Here is a 17,201-nt window from a genome sequence, read left to right as displayed (position 1 = left end):
AACACAGACAGTCCTTGACGAGATAATGGCTAGTCTCCGACTTCGTCAATTAGAAGAGTATCTTCAACAAATGGATGTGTTTGAAAAGCCAAAAATCTTGCTCGAGCAGTATGCCACTAGTGCGCACATTGCCTCACACATGTTGTACACTGCGCAATCGCAATTTAACGATATAGAAGGTAAGAGTATAGCAGATTTAGGCTCTGGATGCGGAATATTGTCACTGGGTGCCAAAATGCTTGGTGCTGAATACGTAGTTGGATTCGAGATAGATTCGGATGCAGTCAATATTCAATACAGAAATTGTACCGACATAGAACTCTTTGTCGAAGTCGTTCAGTGTGATGTACTGCAATATTTGCCAGGTATGGATGTAAGTTTTTTTACTAGTATTTATTAAAAGTACAAACATATACATATGTCAATATTTGTTTTGTTACAGGAAAATTTGAGAAATACTTTGATACTGTTATAATGAATCCACCTTTTGGCACTAAGAACAATGTGGGTATTGATATGAAATTTCTCGAAGTGGCATTGAAACTTTCATCCAACGCGGTTTACTCGTTGCACAAGAGCAGCACGCGAGATTACGTTCTCTCAAAAGTGAAACAGCTCGGCGCGGAAGGAAGAGTGATAGCCGAACTTAGATATGATCTACCAAAAGCTTACAAGTTCCATAAGAAAGATTCCGTCGACATACAGGTGGATTTTATACGATTTGAAGTGACGAAGCGCTGATGGTTTTCAATTTATTCAAACTTGATGCCCTGAGCCAGAGGCAGTTCGTTCCCGTGGTTGATCGTGATTGTCGCGCGTCGCATGTAATGCTTCCATGCGTCACTTCCGCTTTCGCGACCACCGCCCGTAGCCTTCTCGCCGCCAAATGCACCACCTATCTCGGCGCCGCTAGTGCCTATGTTGACATTGACTATGCCACAATCTGATCCGTGAGGACCGATCCACTGCGTAATGAGAGATTCGATAAGTTAATTCAATTACATATTTGAAACTATTATATACGTGTCCGATTATAAATACGTGTATTAGTTGTATATATACTTACCTGAAATATATTTCCGATGCTTTTAGTAAAGAGACTGCTGCTCAATCCCTGTTCTACACCGTTGTTAAGATCGATAGCCTCCTCTAGGGAGTTCGCCTCCAGGATGTAAACGATCGGGGCGAAAGTTTCTTGTTGTACTATTTCCGCTTCGGCTGATAGACCCGAAATAATTGTCGGCTCGACATAGAAACCGGGTCGTTCTATTTGCTTTCCACCGAACTCTATCGTGCCACCGGCTTTCACAGCTCTCTCAATTGCTGCCTGTGATCAAAAGTATTGAGTTAATCAGAGTTCTATCTCGTTTTTTTTTGTATTAATGGAGGAAAAAGAAAGAAATGAACTTTTGCTCAACTTAATACTTTGTCTGAAAGATATTGGAACTGCTGCATTCCTTGCATACCTTGTATTGGTTAACAGCTTGTTGATTATGCAACGGTCCATAAAGCACATTGTCCTCCAAAGGATCTCCGACTCGTTCTAGTATACTTTTATACGCTGTTTTTAATTTTCCTAAAAATGTTTTGCAAGCATAACGTTATTATATTGCCCAAAAACGATCAACATTTGTATTTATATTATTGATAAATAAGAGTTCTGTATCGCGAGTCGTCTCTACCTAAAAATTCGTTCTTTATTTTTTTGTGCAATATTAATCTCCTGGTTGTAGTGCATCTTTGTCCAGCTGTTCCAACGCACGAGAAGACCGCCGCTCTCACTGCCATCTCCAAATCCGCATCTTGTGCAACTGTTGACAGAAGAGAAACAGTTACACATATGTTAACGCACACGAGAAGAATTGATTACTTCATCAAGAGATATCCGTACCGATCAACGCATTGTTACCGCCAAGTTCCAGCAAGGATCTTCCGAATCTCTGCTGAACTTTGAGTGCCACTTGTCTTCCTACATCTGTACTTCCGGTAAACGAAATAAGAGGTACCCTGTAACGATATCAAATTGTAACAGTATATGCAATAATATAGTATAATGGATTTAATTGAATTCAAACTGACCGTTTATCATTCACCAGAGTGTCCCCGACCTCCGACCCACCAGTGATCAGGGATGCGACCGAACCCGGGATACCATTACGTTCCAAAACACCCGCGATTATCTTGGTGGTTGCGATGGCTACCAGAGATGTGCTCGACGCTCCTTTCCAAACGATGGTGTTACCGCAGACCAATGCGATAGCGCTGTTCCAGCCGTACACCTGAAACAATTGGAGCGAATCAATACGAGGATTCATAAAGTAGTGCGAGGAGTCGAGTTCTGAAGAATATTTATACTTACCGCTATAGGAAAATTGAACGCAGAGATAACGCCGACCACACCCAGAGAATTCCACTTCTCCAGGAGCGCGTGATTCTTTCTCTCAGACGGAAATAAGCTACCGGGCAGCATTCGCGACAATCCGACCGCGTAATCGCATATGTCGATGAATTCCTGAACCTCGCCTATACCCTCCGGTAATATCTTTCCTATACATGCATGCGATACACATACATATAATATTTCAATTAATTATAGAAATATAGACTGTTATAATGAGTTAAAAAAACAATAATTTACCCATTTCTAAGGATACTAAGGATCCTAGCGGCTTCAAATTTCTCCTCAGTTCATCCCCTATTTGCCGGACAATATCTCCTCTCGCTGGAATCGGGATAGATGTCCATTGTGGCCATGCTTTACGCGCTTCCGTGATAGCATTGCTAGCTTCCTGAGGCGTAGATTCCCGAATCTTCGCTATCACCTTGCCGGTCGCCGGTGATATGGATTCTATTAACTATATTTAAAAATATATTTGTTTTATTAATCGTATACATCATTTTGAGTGACATACAATATGATATGTATTTAATTTTGTTGAAGATTCTCATATCATCGTTATCAATATCGATAAAAAGATAAGATCATGTACCTTTCCAGAACCACCCCATCTTCCATCATAGAGTCCGGGATTCTCGATGGTGATGCCTAATTGCTTTAAAAATCCATATCTCGGATCAGTCACCAGATATCTCGCCATTTGGAATCGGGGAACGCAGCTGCTACTTTTTCCTAACAATACACGTGACATTGCCAGTTATTTGTTACTGGTTACTCTGACTCGTCGAGCAGCTGATATCAATAAGTAGCTTGGGTTATCAGGACGGTACTTTTTATCAAGAGAAAGAAAGAGAGAGAGAAGAAGAAAAACACAAAGATATCTTACATAATCCAAATAAACAGCCAAGACTATCCAAAGAATTTGCTATCCTCAAGTTCCATTTAAACAGTAGATTAATAAATAACTTGTTTCTACCGATCATTATAAGTTTTTTTTTTATTTTTTCATATCTGCAATAATAAATAACAATTATTAATATTTTTTAATAATTAAAACAATATTTATATATATTTATTCAGATATTAATTATATAAATTGTTTAATATAATTTTTTGTTGACTAAACTAACAATAAGTAAATTAATATAAATATATAAGAATAGATGAAAAATATACATCTTTTCAAATCTGCGTCACGAATGGCGCGAAGATGACGGTCCAGTTGATAAGTTAATTTAAAAAAATAGAAATAATTAAATGTCAAGCCAATGAAATGACAGCGTCGACATTCAATTTAAATGGACAGAGTCCGCTCTATTCCAGCTGACAATCTGACGCAGGCGTACATACATATACATATGTATAAACACGAGATTACACACTCGTGGTGTGACTACTTGATCGACAAGTGGAACTGGTAGTAGAGACACCAGATCCACCAGACAAGACGCGCCAGATCAAATCATCCAAACGCCAGAAAAATGGCAGACTGCGAGAAGGAGGAGGCGCACAATCTCGTAAGCTATTTACTTTTACTTAACATTTATCTAATCACTTAGACGGCCTTGCGCGCCGTCTCCCTAGCCGCAAATTCAGTTCGCAACGTTTAATGAATCGCCTATCGTTTCATCGTCGAGCAATGAGACTTGAGGTTGTGTCGTTTTACATTTTTCCGATGAATTTTCATCTTACGCCGACGAATTGTCTTATCATTCGAATCGATGTAATCATGTAACGAGTCGTGTAATAAATCTTTGTCAATCCTGCTTTCAGCAAATGGAGTTCGAGTGGGTGCTTCACGAGGAAGTGCACAACTCGTTGTCGCAGCTCAGAAATATTTTGATGGTGCGTGTAAATAATAGAGGATTTGTAGTTCTATATTTACTTTAATCAATCAAGTTGTTATGAATGTCTCACAATTAAGAGAGTTCGACCTGTAACACATATTAATTGTACATATTACTTTTTAAGGAGTGCGCTCAGCGATTCCCATTGGCACTCTTTGGCAACGATCAGCATAACAAAACTGACAGATTCGTCTTCGCAGCCCCACACGATCAAGTGAAATGTGTCGCCGTTTTGACAGGCGACAGTATTACAAATGCGGTAAAGAGTTTAGTGTACTGTTGGAATTGTGTGACTAGTGCTACGTGTTAAAATTATAATTTTGTCTGTCGTATTTTTGTTATATTATTGAAATACTATTTATATATTTATAGGAAGTGAATTTTAAAGTACAACGACAACAGAATATCAATATGAGAACGAGTATTCAAAACGAACATCCCTGGAAATTGCAACAAATTCAAGATGCCGCCAATCATTTACAACAGGGTATCGCTCATATAGATAATGTAGACAGACATTACCTGTTTAAAACATCGGACGAAGTTATGCATGTGCTAGGTAATATCTTGGGCTGTCTTCAAAGGAGCAGAACCAGTTTAATTGTTCCTAGAAAGAAGACAATTGATGATCTTATCAAGAGTCGAAATATGGTATCCAATGTTTATTTTCTTCTGCGATAGACAAGTTTGGTGCAACTGTATTAGTAAAACTGTGTAAAACCTCTTTGTTCACAGAAATCTCTGAATCCAAATCTTCCAGAGAATTTGGCCATTAGCTTTTACATTCAAAGCTACAAACTGGTTTTAGCTATTTATCAGTTAGAGAATGCTCATGGCAGCGTCAAGTACGAAACCCAGCAGGCGGAATGCAGTGTGCCATGGCTAAATGACGCTCTTGTATTGCTTACTATTGCGCTACAACTTTGTCAACGATTGAAAGATAAGGTTTGTAAAAAATTTCTGTCTAATTTGGTCAATTTTTTGATGTTGTAAACTTTTCAGATATGCGTCTTCTCTCAATACAAAGATTTTACGGTAGGTTCTCGTGTTCCTTCCGCAATGGGATGGTAACCTAACACCAAGAAAATTTTCGTATTTAAACGGAATTTGATAGCATATAATGGTGTTATATGCAAGTGAAAAAAAATTTGGCCTCAACCAGTAATGTTTACTCCGGCCTGTGTTTTTACATCTGTTGATTGTTGTCCTCTTATTGTATTTCTCATTGCACTAGAATGTTGTTCTAGCGTTTCTAAATGAGTATAGTGTGCGCCTAGTATAATAATAATAATAATAATAACAACAATAATAATATATACGGTGTATTATGTAATATATTAACTATTGAGTTGGATCAAAGATTTACATAAATATGTAAATCAGCAATGGATAATAACAAATCACTATAGGCTAGAAATGGAAGACTAAGAGCATTTTGCCAATTATTGGTGTGCCTATCACCATGTTATACTGTGTTCTTCCCATTTCTGCAATAGTTTTCATGAATGTCTAAGTCTTTAACTTTGGCAAATAATATTTGAAGTTATCATTTTATCTACAAGAGTTGATAGAATGAAATATTTAATACATTTACTGTGATTCTAGAAATGTATGCTGTAATCCTCTCCTTACTGAACATTTGAATATGCTTTCATATATTAATAGACACATGAATTTTTTTATCTTTTCTCTTTTATATTATTTGTTGCTTGTGCATAATTATCTATATAGAATTATTTACAATTGTCTTAATATCACAGATTGTTCATGAAATAATGTCGTTTATCTTTTATATTTTATTGTAACTTGTTAATACTTGACAAAATTAATTATTGTAACTTGTTAATGTTTGACAGAAATAAGAGATAGATAATCCGATGCAATATTAGTAATTTATGTTAATGTGATCAAAGTTTATATTTATTCTAAACTTTTTAATAAATATTTTCTTTATTAAAAATTGGTCAAAATTGTTCAATAAAACAATAGGTTGATGAATAATTTAGTAAATATAATGAGTTAAATAAGATCAGTGAATTTAGTTTTGCTGAGTTATTAAAAACGATATTATTTTTTCAGACAATCTATTTATATTTTTGTGTTATCTTGCGCAAAAAAAATTCTTCAAAAATATCAGAATATGAATATTCAAATGCAATAACTTGATATCTTTCTGCTAACAAGAAAATTTACTAACTTATAATGATTATTGCGTATAACTGTAAAAAAATACTATTTTATTTATGAAATTTTATTATTTATATAAAGATAATAAGTAGAAAAATACCACGTGCCTCATGATCCCGAATTTGAATGTAATACGAACCTTTTTACATGATGGTACAATTTTTGTAATCATTATTTTTTGATTACTAAAATTGCCATAGATAAAATATACACGTAACATGTGTTTGTATGTATATTTGTATGCATAAAAGCGCACAAATACACACTCATACACACATATATATATATATATATATTTAAAAAAAGAGAGGAAAGAGAAGAGATTGCCAAAAAATATTGATCTAGATTGGTAACACAGTAGGGAAAGGATTAAGATTTAAAATTAAACAGAAGTGCTTAAATATAATAAGTAGTTAATAATTCAAATAAAGAATTGAAGATGTGTGTAGGAAAAAATAAATTTCCACACAATTTTTTGACGGCTTACAACTAGTGAAGTGATTTTTAGATATTGATATCATGTTTTAAAAAATTAGATATATATTCAACAGCTATAAATAATTTAACGTTAAAGTTTGATGTGTCATCGCAGTTAAATGAATAAAGTTACATATAACTGTAACTTCTACCCTATTAAAGTAGCTGTATAGACACAGCAAGAACTACTATAAAAAATAAACTCTTGCCAAGTCATTATTATGTATATACAATATTTCCACATATCTGTGTATTAAAAAAAATTAAGACCTAATGTTTATTATTTTAAGAATTTAATTATAAATTAACCATTTTCGCAAAATAGACATAAACACACACACATACACACACACACACACACACACACACACACACACACACACACACACACACACATATACATATATAGATATATAATTGTATTATTTTAAATATTAAATTTATATATAAAGTATGTTATTTATTATTTGTTAATATATTAAACACACATACACAATCTGTTCTATATTTGCTTGAAAGTTTATTAGGTATAATTGTACTTATGTAAAAAAAATTTACATGTTTAATTTATTTGAAACAAAATTAATAAATGTCTGAATTGAATCATTTTTTGTTCTTGTATATTTTTGCCATAATCTGATTTTTTAAATAGAAATTATATGATTCCTTAAAATCTATAAAAATGTGGATAACAGATTATTTATTTAGATTACAAAGACACTATACATTATATGCATTAATTCAATGTTTTACTCGAGTGTAAGAGATAAGAGAGACTTTTCTTAAAGATCATATATCTATAAATAGATCATATAATGTACATAGATCTATGTATATATATATTACGTAATAATTTAATCACATATAAAGCTATGTAGAATTATGTGCTACAACTTGAGGTTTGTATTCGAAAGGTTTCATTACATGGCTCGTTGGTCTAGGGGTATGATTCTCGCTTCGGGTGCGAGAGGTCCCGGGTTCAAATCCCGGACGAGCCCAAGTTCGAAATTTTTGCTGCATCTATTAATTTAATATTTTATTCTTTTACTAAATATTTTATCAATGATGTTATTACGCATATAAATCTCACGTACAAATACGAATATGTTTTAAAATTGTAAGTACAGATTTGCAGTCGGGAAGACGCGCTACAGATGACAGATGTTTTGAAGCACATGCAACGACATGTCGTGGAATCCTTCGAAAAATCATAGCGAACGCGAAAGGCAAGTCAATAATAGCACTATAAGAAATATATGTTCAAATATGTATACGTATATACATATTTTAAATAGAATAATTTCATATTTTCACATTTTCTTTTTTACAGCTTATAAAATATGTTACATATCATGTTAACCTATAATGTCAATCTGAATGACATTTATAATGTCAAAATTAAATGAGAATTAAATAAGTTACAAAAGTTTAGATGTTTTTTTTTATCAAAAATTACGCCAGTTTAAAAAATAATACAAATTGTTTTTAATATTTCACATTTGTTAACATAAATTTTTGCATTTTGAATTTACCATATGACATGTCGTCTTTTACAGATGGGTGTGTATTTATCCAATATATTTGAACAATAAGAGGAGTTTAAAAGACGGACGAAAGTTGGTCAAGGACAAATGTGTGGAGAATCCAACGCATCAGGAAATACGGGATGTGTTGGTAGCAGCAGGTTTTAACGTAGGCGTCGAGAACAAGCTACATCCCAAAGAACGTAGCAAGGAACCTCTGTTTCGCGGTCGTATTCGCGTACAATTGAAAAACGACGATGGTACACCGATACGATCCGAGTTTCCCACTAGAGATTCTCTCTTGGCATATATTGGAACCACAATTCCAAAGTTAAAGACTCGTCAGGGTAAACAAAGTTCTAGCGAGCAAGCATCGCAGCCATCCGCATCAACATCAAAGAAAGGAAAAGGCAAAGGAAGGAGATAAAGAAGAGGATGTGGAATCATTTGTCACATGGTGCATATTTCTTTCATTATGTGAAACATTAATTGTTTGTTGTATGAATGTAATATAATAATAGTAAGAAATTGAGGTTTTAGACAATTTAAAAGACAATGCATTTAATTTATATTATTTTAATATGACTAATTATTTTCATTTTTTTCTGCATTGATGATATTATTTACATCATTAGATTGCTTTACCTTATTATTGGAATATACAGTTTTGTCAGTTGAAACTTCATCTTTCTGTTCCGCATTGGCATTATTCGTGCAGTAAGAGTTTGGATTAGGCGCAGTAATTAGTGGATCTGATATACCATGTACATATTGTGGTATATATCCTGGTTGGACAATATATTCCTCAGTTATAGGATGAAGTACTTCCATCAAGGGATTATGATAAGAAGTATATGGAATATTAAAGGGTGGATATTGTATCGGTTCATACATTGCATTTGCATCGAAGAAATATGGTGTTATAGAATGATACGTTGGTTTAAATAATCTGGGAATGTTTGCAGCAACATTTTGATCAACAGGTTTATCCTGAAAAAGATAAATTTTGATATATAATTTTGATTTGTTTTATTACAAACCAAGAGATAATTGTATTTAATATATTTTAATATATCAAATAATTATTCATGAGGTGCATCAATATACAGAGTATCGTAACACAATATATCAATATACAAAGTGTTACAATTTGATGTGAATATATATCAAAATGTTAAATGATTCTGGAACTTAATTTTAATGACAAATTTTCTGATCACTTTTCAATTTTATTAAAGAAAACTTAAAAATTTTCAAAAATTTATCAAAAAATCTGTATATTAATATTCTAATTGTGAAATATATTATATATTTTTTAATGAAACTAAACACTTATATTTATTATATTATTATGAAACTTACAGTATTACTTTGGGCAGTAGAAAATTCTTTAGAAGCAGTAGAACTACCATCATTTTCATATGGTTGACTGATTAAAACTGGATTTTTATCCTGTAATGATTAAAAAGATATACTTAAAAGATATATTTAATTAAATTTTTATTATATATATATATTATTTATAATATTAAATTATATTTCATAATTGCATATTTCAACTTAAATTTATATTTATTGAGAATGAGCGTTCAGTGAAATTTATTATATGGGGGAAGGGGGGATTGTAAATTCTTCTATTAGACGTTACTTACGTTAGAATTTCTGCCATAATGTACAGGACGATGACCAGGTGACCAACGATGATGGCTAAATAAATTGTGCAAAAGTACCGGAAGACTATCCGTTTTATGCAAACGATGGTGGGACCCGTGTCTGTAAGGATGATGGATAATCGAACCCACCACTGGGCTTGCTGCATCGTATATGTTTGCTGAATAGCTGAGAGCTGGATGTATCATTCCAATGATTGGGATTTCTGCATCGGATATAGCTGGACGTGATCCGGCCTCTTCTATCATGTACAATGAAGAGTTGCATGTATTCCAAGAAATCGGACTATTTAACGATATTTCACCGTAAAATTCATTTTCGGGTTGCTTTGTCTCGTCGAGGACACCCGAAAATGAATTTGTTGCAGAATCGCTATCATAAGCCGCATTGAATGCTTTGATAAAATGGGAGTGACCAACCACTGGTCCTTCATTGATAAAATACTGTGCCACTTTGTCGGCATCTCCTACAAGGCAATTCGCTAGTCTTTACTTTAAATATTGGAGACCGATCATATTCAAATATGTAGAAGACGTTTCAATTCTCGTAGTCTTTCTTAATCAAATGTCTTGCATTTTTGTATTTCTCGCGTATTTGGATATTTAATTAATAGTTAATCTTCTATATATAAACAAAAAATTACTTGTGCATTATTAAATTACTTATACAATTTTATAATATATAAATATATTATTATATAATTGATTATAATATATAATTTTATAATATATTTATATATTATAAAATTGAGTCAAACTATTTTCAGATAGAAACGTTTTCAAATAAATTAATTTAGATTGTTTCGTCTTTTTATATTTTTTGATATTTTATGGCAATATGTTATTCGATATATAATTGAGAGCGAAGTGAGAGCATACACGTGACACACTTATATGAAGACTTACAATTAGGTAAATATAGAAGATTGAAATGCTTTACACACAGTTACTCCTGTCTTACCCATTCTGAGACGATGTCTGGATTTTAAAATAGAGCGCACGCCTCGCTCCTCATCCGTGGAATCCTCAGAAAGTATATTCAGATCGATTGCTTCAATTTCTCTCTGTATGCGCTGTATGCACTCTGCTCCTAAAATTATATATCAATGAATGAATGTAAAATGTATGCTATTTTCTTGGAAATTATTTCTGCGCAGCCCATCTTTGTAAAATATTAGGAACTTGTGATTGTGATAATACCTTTATCATTATTGTCAGATAAGTTACATTCACAGCGGTCATCTGTAAATACTGCAGATGTGTTACATTGTTTACACAGCAAGTCGCAAGATTCAGCATCATTTATGTTCAACAGGGTGCAGTGAGCTGTCGTTGCTATAAATATACCATATTAATTAATACATTAATTATTTCATTAAAAAATATTGCTAGATTTAAAAATCCATTAAAGAATATATAAATTATATATTTATAAGATATATAAATTCATTACAAATACCATTAGATATAAAAATTAGATTAATAATTATATAGATATATCTAAAATGTTTTAAGTAGACTATAGTATAAAGAACATTTGTATGATACAAATATCTTATTTAAAAACTTTAAATTATTTTTAAGAATTCCTTCTTTGATTACTTAGGATTGTTTTAGTAAAAACATTCTAGATTGAATAGAGTTATTGAAATAATTGAATTAATTAAAAAGATATTTATATATACGAACCAATATAGTAAAGAGTAACAATTAACCATAGAACTCGATGTCGAACAGCCATGTCGTTTAATAAATTTGTAACAAAAGTAAGAAAAAAATCGGATATAAATCGTATACGTGATCCTGCACTGTACTGTCATAAGAGGCACAGTTGGATCTTTATTTATAATAGTTGACATTGTGCACAATTTGCAGATTATTGTTTTTTTAAACTGCTTCTCTGACATCATTAATGCAATTTCGCGTTTTAATTTACCAAGTGCAATCCGCTTGCATAATGTCATGTCCATGACATATTGAGTCACAATTATATTCAAGGAACGATTGCAATAATATACCTGTTTTTGACTTGCGCGTTTAAATAAGCTTATTGTATTACGCTTTCATAATTTTCGTCGAATTTATTCCACTGATAAAATTGCACAATATATATATAATATTTTATATACGTAAATGATAATTTAAAATTAGACGTCGAATGACAATTCTAAATATAATTTTGACAGTCAATATTTTGTGTAAAATTAAATATTTAAAAAGATTTTTCTTTTTATCGCGATATATTGCTTCTCCTATGCTGATTAAATTAAAATTTTTTAATTAATGTTATAAGATAAAAAAAATACCTTCGCCGTGACAATGTTTTTATACATTGCCGTGACCAGGATTCGAACCTGGGTTACTACGGCCACAACGTAGGGTCCTAACCACTAGACGATCACGGCTACCGAAGGTCGTGTAAACGAATTAGATTTTTAATGATAACACTATCATGACATATATATCGAGTATTTCTAAATACGTGTGCAATTGTAGAAGAAATAATCGCACGCATATAATTCAGATGAAAAGGATAGATATCTCTGAAATCTTTGAATATGCAGCAAATTTTTATTGGAATATTATTCGTGCAAGATTTTTCCATTTTTCGAAACAAAACGAGATTATTTACATTTTGCGGATATCTCACGCTCTTGTATCATTAGCGAAATTTAAACATTTAGGATGATTAATTTAGGCTCGTTTAAAATTTAGGCGCGAAGATTGGCCAATAACAGCTGAGCGCTACTTACGATTACGACGCGACGCTTGGCCAATGACAGCTCAGCGTTACTTAAGATTACGGCGTGACGCTCGGCCAATCACAGCGCGAGTTCAATAACTCAAGATATTCAAACGCGAGATTCAGTCAGTTACGCGCCTCAACTTCGTCTTCGTGTCCGCAATCGTGTCGGTGGTATGCATTTTGAGTGAATTTTGTGAGTGATTCGCGATCCTGCTGGAATCAGATAGTATTATATTCGCGATATAGATCAAGAGGGAATAGTGGAACGTAAGAGCAAGGCCCGAACGACGATAATATGCGATCAATCCGTGCATCGATCGGATATATGCACTTACCTGATGCAAGTGCCGCGAGTGTCCATTAAGTGATTTGTATGTCTTTCGATCAGCCTAAAGTGGAGTGAATCCGCAAGTGTCTGTGAAGTTAAAAGAAATTAGCATATAGTCAGTATATTATATGGTGCTTCATCAGCTCAAAGATTATTATTGGATTACGGGAAGAAAGAAAAAAGCTACCCCTCCTCCTCTCCACCCCTCTCTAGGATTCATCACTGGTGAGTGCACTTGTTACATTTGCATTACCAATTGTTTAATTGTTTCATGCACTCTGTGATTACTTAATCACGTTTTCGTTATCACTTTTGCGATATTTCGTTACAACATCGATTTTCGTATATTTCATTGAAAATGTAGACGACAATGCAATCCCGAGTGTAGAAGGGTAAACATAAAATGGCGAAGATAGATTCTATATTATATATCGCCACTGATAGATGTCGCCAATAGTTATCGCCACAGTCGGTAATCGATAATTTATCGTACGAGGTATTGTTACTTTGAATAGTGTTTGACAGTCGGTATATATCTCTGTATTATCAACCGTGATTCGTGTATGATTTTCGCGATGCACTTCTCAGCGAATTATTGATACATTGCAATTGCAGTGACAAGTGTTATATATAGTGACAATAAGAGAGATTATACGTTTCGGGGATAGTACTCTTTCGTAGAAATCGTTGTCCTCGAACAAGATTAATATTTTTTGACAGCTATCAGCTGATTTCTGTCAAAAAATATTTTTTGAATTTAAAATATTATAACATTTACTTTCAGTATTATTATTTTAATTCTTATATAACATATTTTTATTATAATATTTAATTAGCAAATTAACTCTTTTTAATAAGCTGATTTCTGTTAACAAATATTCCAGTTCAAATAAACTTTATATTATTTTTTAAAAATATTCTTTTTAATATAAAAGTGAAGAATGGCGCACATTTATTCTGTTATTTTAAGTTGTAAGAAATATATATAGATTGCTTTTTTACCAAATTTGCATTTGTAAATGGAAGATATCTGTTCGAATAAAAAAAAAGAAATAAAGCTATTTTTTGCTCGCTATTCTTTTCTAAATGTGAGCGTAAATGGTGTAAAAATATTTGCGCCTTTTATCTGATAGAAAAAGACATAGTAGGTATCACTATCTCTTTCGTTGCTATGCTGTGTCTATGATTGTCGGCCATTGCGTTAAATGTCATCTCGAGAGCGCGGCGGCGCGTACATCAATCGCATTCAGGCTCGTATCGATTTACTTTGACGGTTAGGAAATATTTTCAAAACAGGATATTATTTTTCCATCAGTAATTTTTCATATATCCAAATTTTCGCAGAAATTGCAGATTGGAAAGAATCATTATTATATTTTATATATGAATAAAGTTTATAGCCCCGTGAATAAATTTTATTAATTATTTGTAGTGGTTTTTATTCTTAGAATCTGTGTAGTGGATATTTAAATATATTTCGTTTTTCAATTACTAAAATATATATTTTAATTTATAAATATTTATCATCATTTTATTTTACTTTTATTACTTTTTATAAACTAGATTTTATTCTGTTCTTTTATATTGTGTAATATCATCATATTCACATTACATACACATGGAAAAGTGATATATGAGAATTTGGTTATCAATGTGTAAATTGTATTATATACAGCTTTCAAATAGGGTCAAAATCATACGATACATCAGATAGATGAAGAGCGGTATAATTTGAGCGTTGCAAATCATATTGCCTTTAATACAAGCTATAATGAAAGCATTAAATTTTGAAAATTTTATTAAAGATAGGAGTTCCATCAATACATATTTGGCTTAAATTTATCATATTTAAAAGTTAAATAATACACACACCATATTTAAGTATTAGAAATTCTATTACATTTGCCCTAAAAGTATACATATTAAAAGAGAGTGTCAAATATTTTGAAAAATCTTCTTAAAATAGTTTCCTTCTCAATCGATGTAGTAATTGAATGTAAAATGATTTAATAATGTCATTGATTCTTTCATGTGGAAATTTTGCTGAGTGGTTAAAAATAATTCTGATATTGAATTATAGTACACAAGTGTGTCATCGCGGTACCTTAAATGGTACATCACAAAAACGACACGTTCCTGGAACGTCGCGTAGGCGTCTAACGTAAGAGCTGTATAAAACCACTTGCTTCATCATGCTTTCCCGATCACGAGGGTCTCCGGGAGAGCCTACCTCAACTAATAATAAGCTGATAACAGGGTTTGGTGTCGTCTTGCCTCTCTTTCCTGTTCTCGTTATTCTCGTTCCGAGTGTGTGCTTATCGTAGGATCGTTAGAGAAAATCACGAACACGCGTGTGAAAATATTTCGTTTGGAGGATCCCGAAGATCATTCTGTAGTATTGATGACATTGAGTACGGATAAGTCGATCACATCTCGAAGTCGAATAAATATATGTATATGACGCGATTCAGGAAGGAGAGAGAAATCTGAGAGCTATATACAGAATGTTTTTAGAATTATTGGAGTTCTTATAGTTTTATTTCTTGTATGAAAATCTCAAAGAAATCATTATTTAATGCGTTCTTTTAATTTCCTTTAAAATACAACATAAATATATATATCTTTATAATTAAGCAATTTTATATATCTATTAAATTTGTTCAAAATTAAAAAATTATTAAAAATTTATTGAAAAATATTACTCCCTTTTTTCCTATCTTTTTTCCTGAAATTTAAATCTTCGAATTTCAATTATTAATTATTTAAAGACTGTATTTTTTATACTTTGACATTTTCTTTAAAAAAAAATAAATTCTAAATAAGTGAAAGTTTGTAAATCTAATGATTTCAAGATATTCTATATAATTAGTCGTCATTATCATTGCGCGTTTCATATTTTATCGCGCTCTTCTCGAAATCTTTGAGCATTTTATCGATCCGTTTCGTACAATCGGCAGAATATTTGTGATCAACGTCGTATGCCTTAAAAATGAAGAAACACTATTAAATTTTACGCGAATTGCTGTGAGAAGATAGAAATTGCATCTATAAAACCACTTATACCTTTTTAGTGAAATCAGTTTTTAATCTTTTGTCTTGGAATATCATTTTTTCGCCGGTTCTCAAGTTATCGAAAACTTTTATTCTCAACGGTCCAAATTTCTTTTGAAATTTTTGCACATCTCCCGCGCATTCCTCCTCTAACTTTTGTATATCGGCGTGAATTTTTCTTTCTTCCGCGCCCAATTGGTCCACTTTTTTATTAAACTTTTTTATATCGTTATACGCATTTTGATAGTCTTTCCGCATTTTTGTTCGTACTTCTTCGATAAGCTATATATTACGCGGTAAAAACAAAATAATTTTGCTACATATATTTAATATTTCTTATTTTATAAATATATATAATTTAAAAAAATCTAAAATTTTTTAATACTAAAAATGTTAATCTTTACTGAAGTCTAGATTCTGGGAAAAATAAAATTTATCACCTTTTCAATTCCAGTTTTGATTACATTTTTTAGTGAATCCGGCGCGTTTGCGTATTTATTGAATGTCTCATCAACTCGTGTCTGATTAGTTTTAATCCACGTATCGATTTTACCGTTGACCTTGTCGTCATCATAATCCATCAAGAACGTATCCTCGTTCGTAACATTATCCTGCACTCTTGCCAACACTTCGGAACTCCAGTGTAAAACACGATCTTTCTCCTCCAGGAGACCTTGCCATGTTTCAGGCATTCTACCCATAGTTTGACCCATTTTGCCAAACTGTATCTTGTCAAACTTTTTTTTCAGAGAAAATAGAAATTATTAAATAAAATTAAATAAGATTATATCAGACACATATCCATCTATTAAAAAGATTAGAATATCTCGTGCGTCTTTAGTAATAATCTACAATGAAATCTTGAGAAATCTGCGAGAATAATCGAGTTTAATATTACATAAAATCTCTAACCTGATTTTTTATAAATTTTATGTTCTTTAATGGGTTTATTAAATTTCTTGAGATCTTCGCGA

The 17,201-nt window shown here is 32.2% G+C and overlaps 6 protein-coding genes, 1 long non-coding RNA gene and 2 other non-coding genes across 11 annotated transcripts; 4 read left to right on the top strand and 5 right to left on the bottom strand.

Moving 5' to 3' along the window:
- Positions 1–25: 25 nt before the first annotated feature.
- Positions 26–1,096, top strand: LOC146723117 (rRNA N(6)-adenosine-methyltransferase Mettl5-like). The gene is made up of 2 exons (XM_085483128.1): positions 26–365; positions 443–1,096. The coding sequence occupies exons 1-2, from the start codon at positions 26–28 to the stop codon at positions 739–741; spliced, it is 639 nt and encodes a 212-aa protein (XP_085339254.1). The 3' UTR covers positions 742–1,096.
- Positions 375–3,209, bottom strand: Aldh7A1 (aldehyde dehydrogenase 7 family member A1). The gene is made up of 9 exons (XM_029305825.2): positions 2,991–3,209; positions 2,639–2,855; positions 2,360–2,547; positions 2,080–2,279; positions 1,892–2,007; positions 1,683–1,811; positions 1,467–1,576; positions 1,067–1,327; positions 375–965 (listed from the first exon to the last, which is right to left on the bottom strand). Exons 1-9 carry the CDS (start codon positions 3,147–3,149, stop codon positions 753–755), a joined length of 1,593 nt encoding a protein of 530 aa, XP_029161658.1. The 5' UTR covers positions 3,150–3,209; the 3' UTR covers positions 375–752.
- A 375-nt stretch (positions 3,210–3,584) lies between these two features.
- Positions 3,585–7,512, top strand: rogdi (rogdi atypical leucine zipper). Its single transcript, XM_029305877.2, has 6 exons — positions 3,585–3,915; positions 4,172–4,243; positions 4,370–4,504; positions 4,618–4,896; positions 4,981–5,190; positions 5,248–7,512. The coding sequence occupies exons 1-6, from the start codon at positions 3,880–3,882 to the stop codon at positions 5,314–5,316; spliced, it is 801 nt and encodes a 266-aa protein (XP_029161710.1). The 5' UTR covers positions 3,585–3,879; the 3' UTR covers positions 5,317–7,512.
- Positions 7,513–7,835: 323 nt separating this feature from the next.
- Positions 7,836–7,907, top strand: TRNAP-CGG (transfer RNA proline (anticodon CGG)). Its single transcript has one exon. It is a non-coding gene; the product is annotated as a tRNA-Pro (tRNA).
- Srp19 (signal recognition particle 19) lies at positions 7,855–11,537 on the top strand. The gene is made up of 3 exons (XM_029305935.2): positions 7,855–8,135; positions 8,466–8,889; positions 10,111–11,537. Exons 1-2 carry the CDS (start codon positions 8,095–8,097, stop codon positions 8,857–8,859), a joined length of 435 nt encoding a protein of 144 aa, XP_029161768.1. The 5' UTR covers positions 7,855–8,094; the 3' UTR covers positions 8,860–8,889; positions 10,111–11,537.
- LOC114933323 (uncharacterized) lies at positions 8,993–11,939 on the bottom strand. Its single transcript, XM_029305849.2, has 6 exons — positions 11,792–11,939; positions 11,303–11,437; positions 11,064–11,192; positions 10,085–10,344; positions 9,795–9,884; positions 8,993–9,422 (listed from the first exon to the last, which is right to left on the bottom strand). The coding sequence occupies exons 1-6, from the start codon at positions 11,841–11,843 to the stop codon at positions 9,018–9,020; spliced, it is 1,071 nt and encodes a 356-aa protein (XP_029161682.1). The 5' UTR covers positions 11,844–11,939; the 3' UTR covers positions 8,993–9,017.
- A 460-nt stretch (positions 11,940–12,399) lies between these two features.
- Positions 12,400–13,568, bottom strand: LOC114933411 (uncharacterized). Of its 3 annotated transcripts, none has more exons than XR_014924754.1 (3): positions 13,343–13,568; positions 13,184–13,263; positions 12,400–13,061 (listed from the first exon to the last, which is right to left on the bottom strand). It is a non-coding gene; the product is annotated as an uncharacterized LOC114933411 (long non-coding RNA). The 3 variants fall into 3 exon arrangements; XR_014924755.1 differs by having other exon boundaries at positions 12,400–13,058; XR_003820055.2 differs by having other exon boundaries at positions 13,364–13,568.
- TRNAH-GUG (transfer RNA histidin (anticodon GUG)) lies at positions 12,436–12,507 on the bottom strand. Its single transcript has one exon. It is a non-coding gene; the product is annotated as a tRNA-His (tRNA).
- A 2,473-nt stretch (positions 13,569–16,041) lies between the features above and the next one.
- On the bottom strand, positions 16,042–16,943 carry LOC114933381 (uncharacterized). Its single transcript, XM_029305916.1, has 3 exons — positions 16,668–16,943; positions 16,240–16,509; positions 16,042–16,158 (listed from the first exon to the last, which is right to left on the bottom strand). Exons 1-3 carry the CDS (start codon positions 16,938–16,940, stop codon positions 16,042–16,044), a joined length of 660 nt encoding a protein of 219 aa, XP_029161749.1. The 5' UTR covers positions 16,941–16,943.
- Between the last annotated feature and the right edge of the window lie 258 nt (positions 16,944–17,201).

The sequence above is a fragment of the Nylanderia fulva genome, unplaced genomic scaffold (assembly GCF_048542155.1).
Source record: "Nylanderia fulva isolate GAGA-0341 unplaced genomic scaffold, ASM4854215v1 Scaffold23, whole genome shotgun sequence".
Taxonomy (NCBI): domain Eukaryota; kingdom Metazoa; phylum Arthropoda; class Insecta; order Hymenoptera; family Formicidae; genus Nylanderia; species Nylanderia fulva.
Note: the sequence above shows the minus strand (reverse complement) of the source record. Positions and strands in the feature narration are given on the sequence as shown.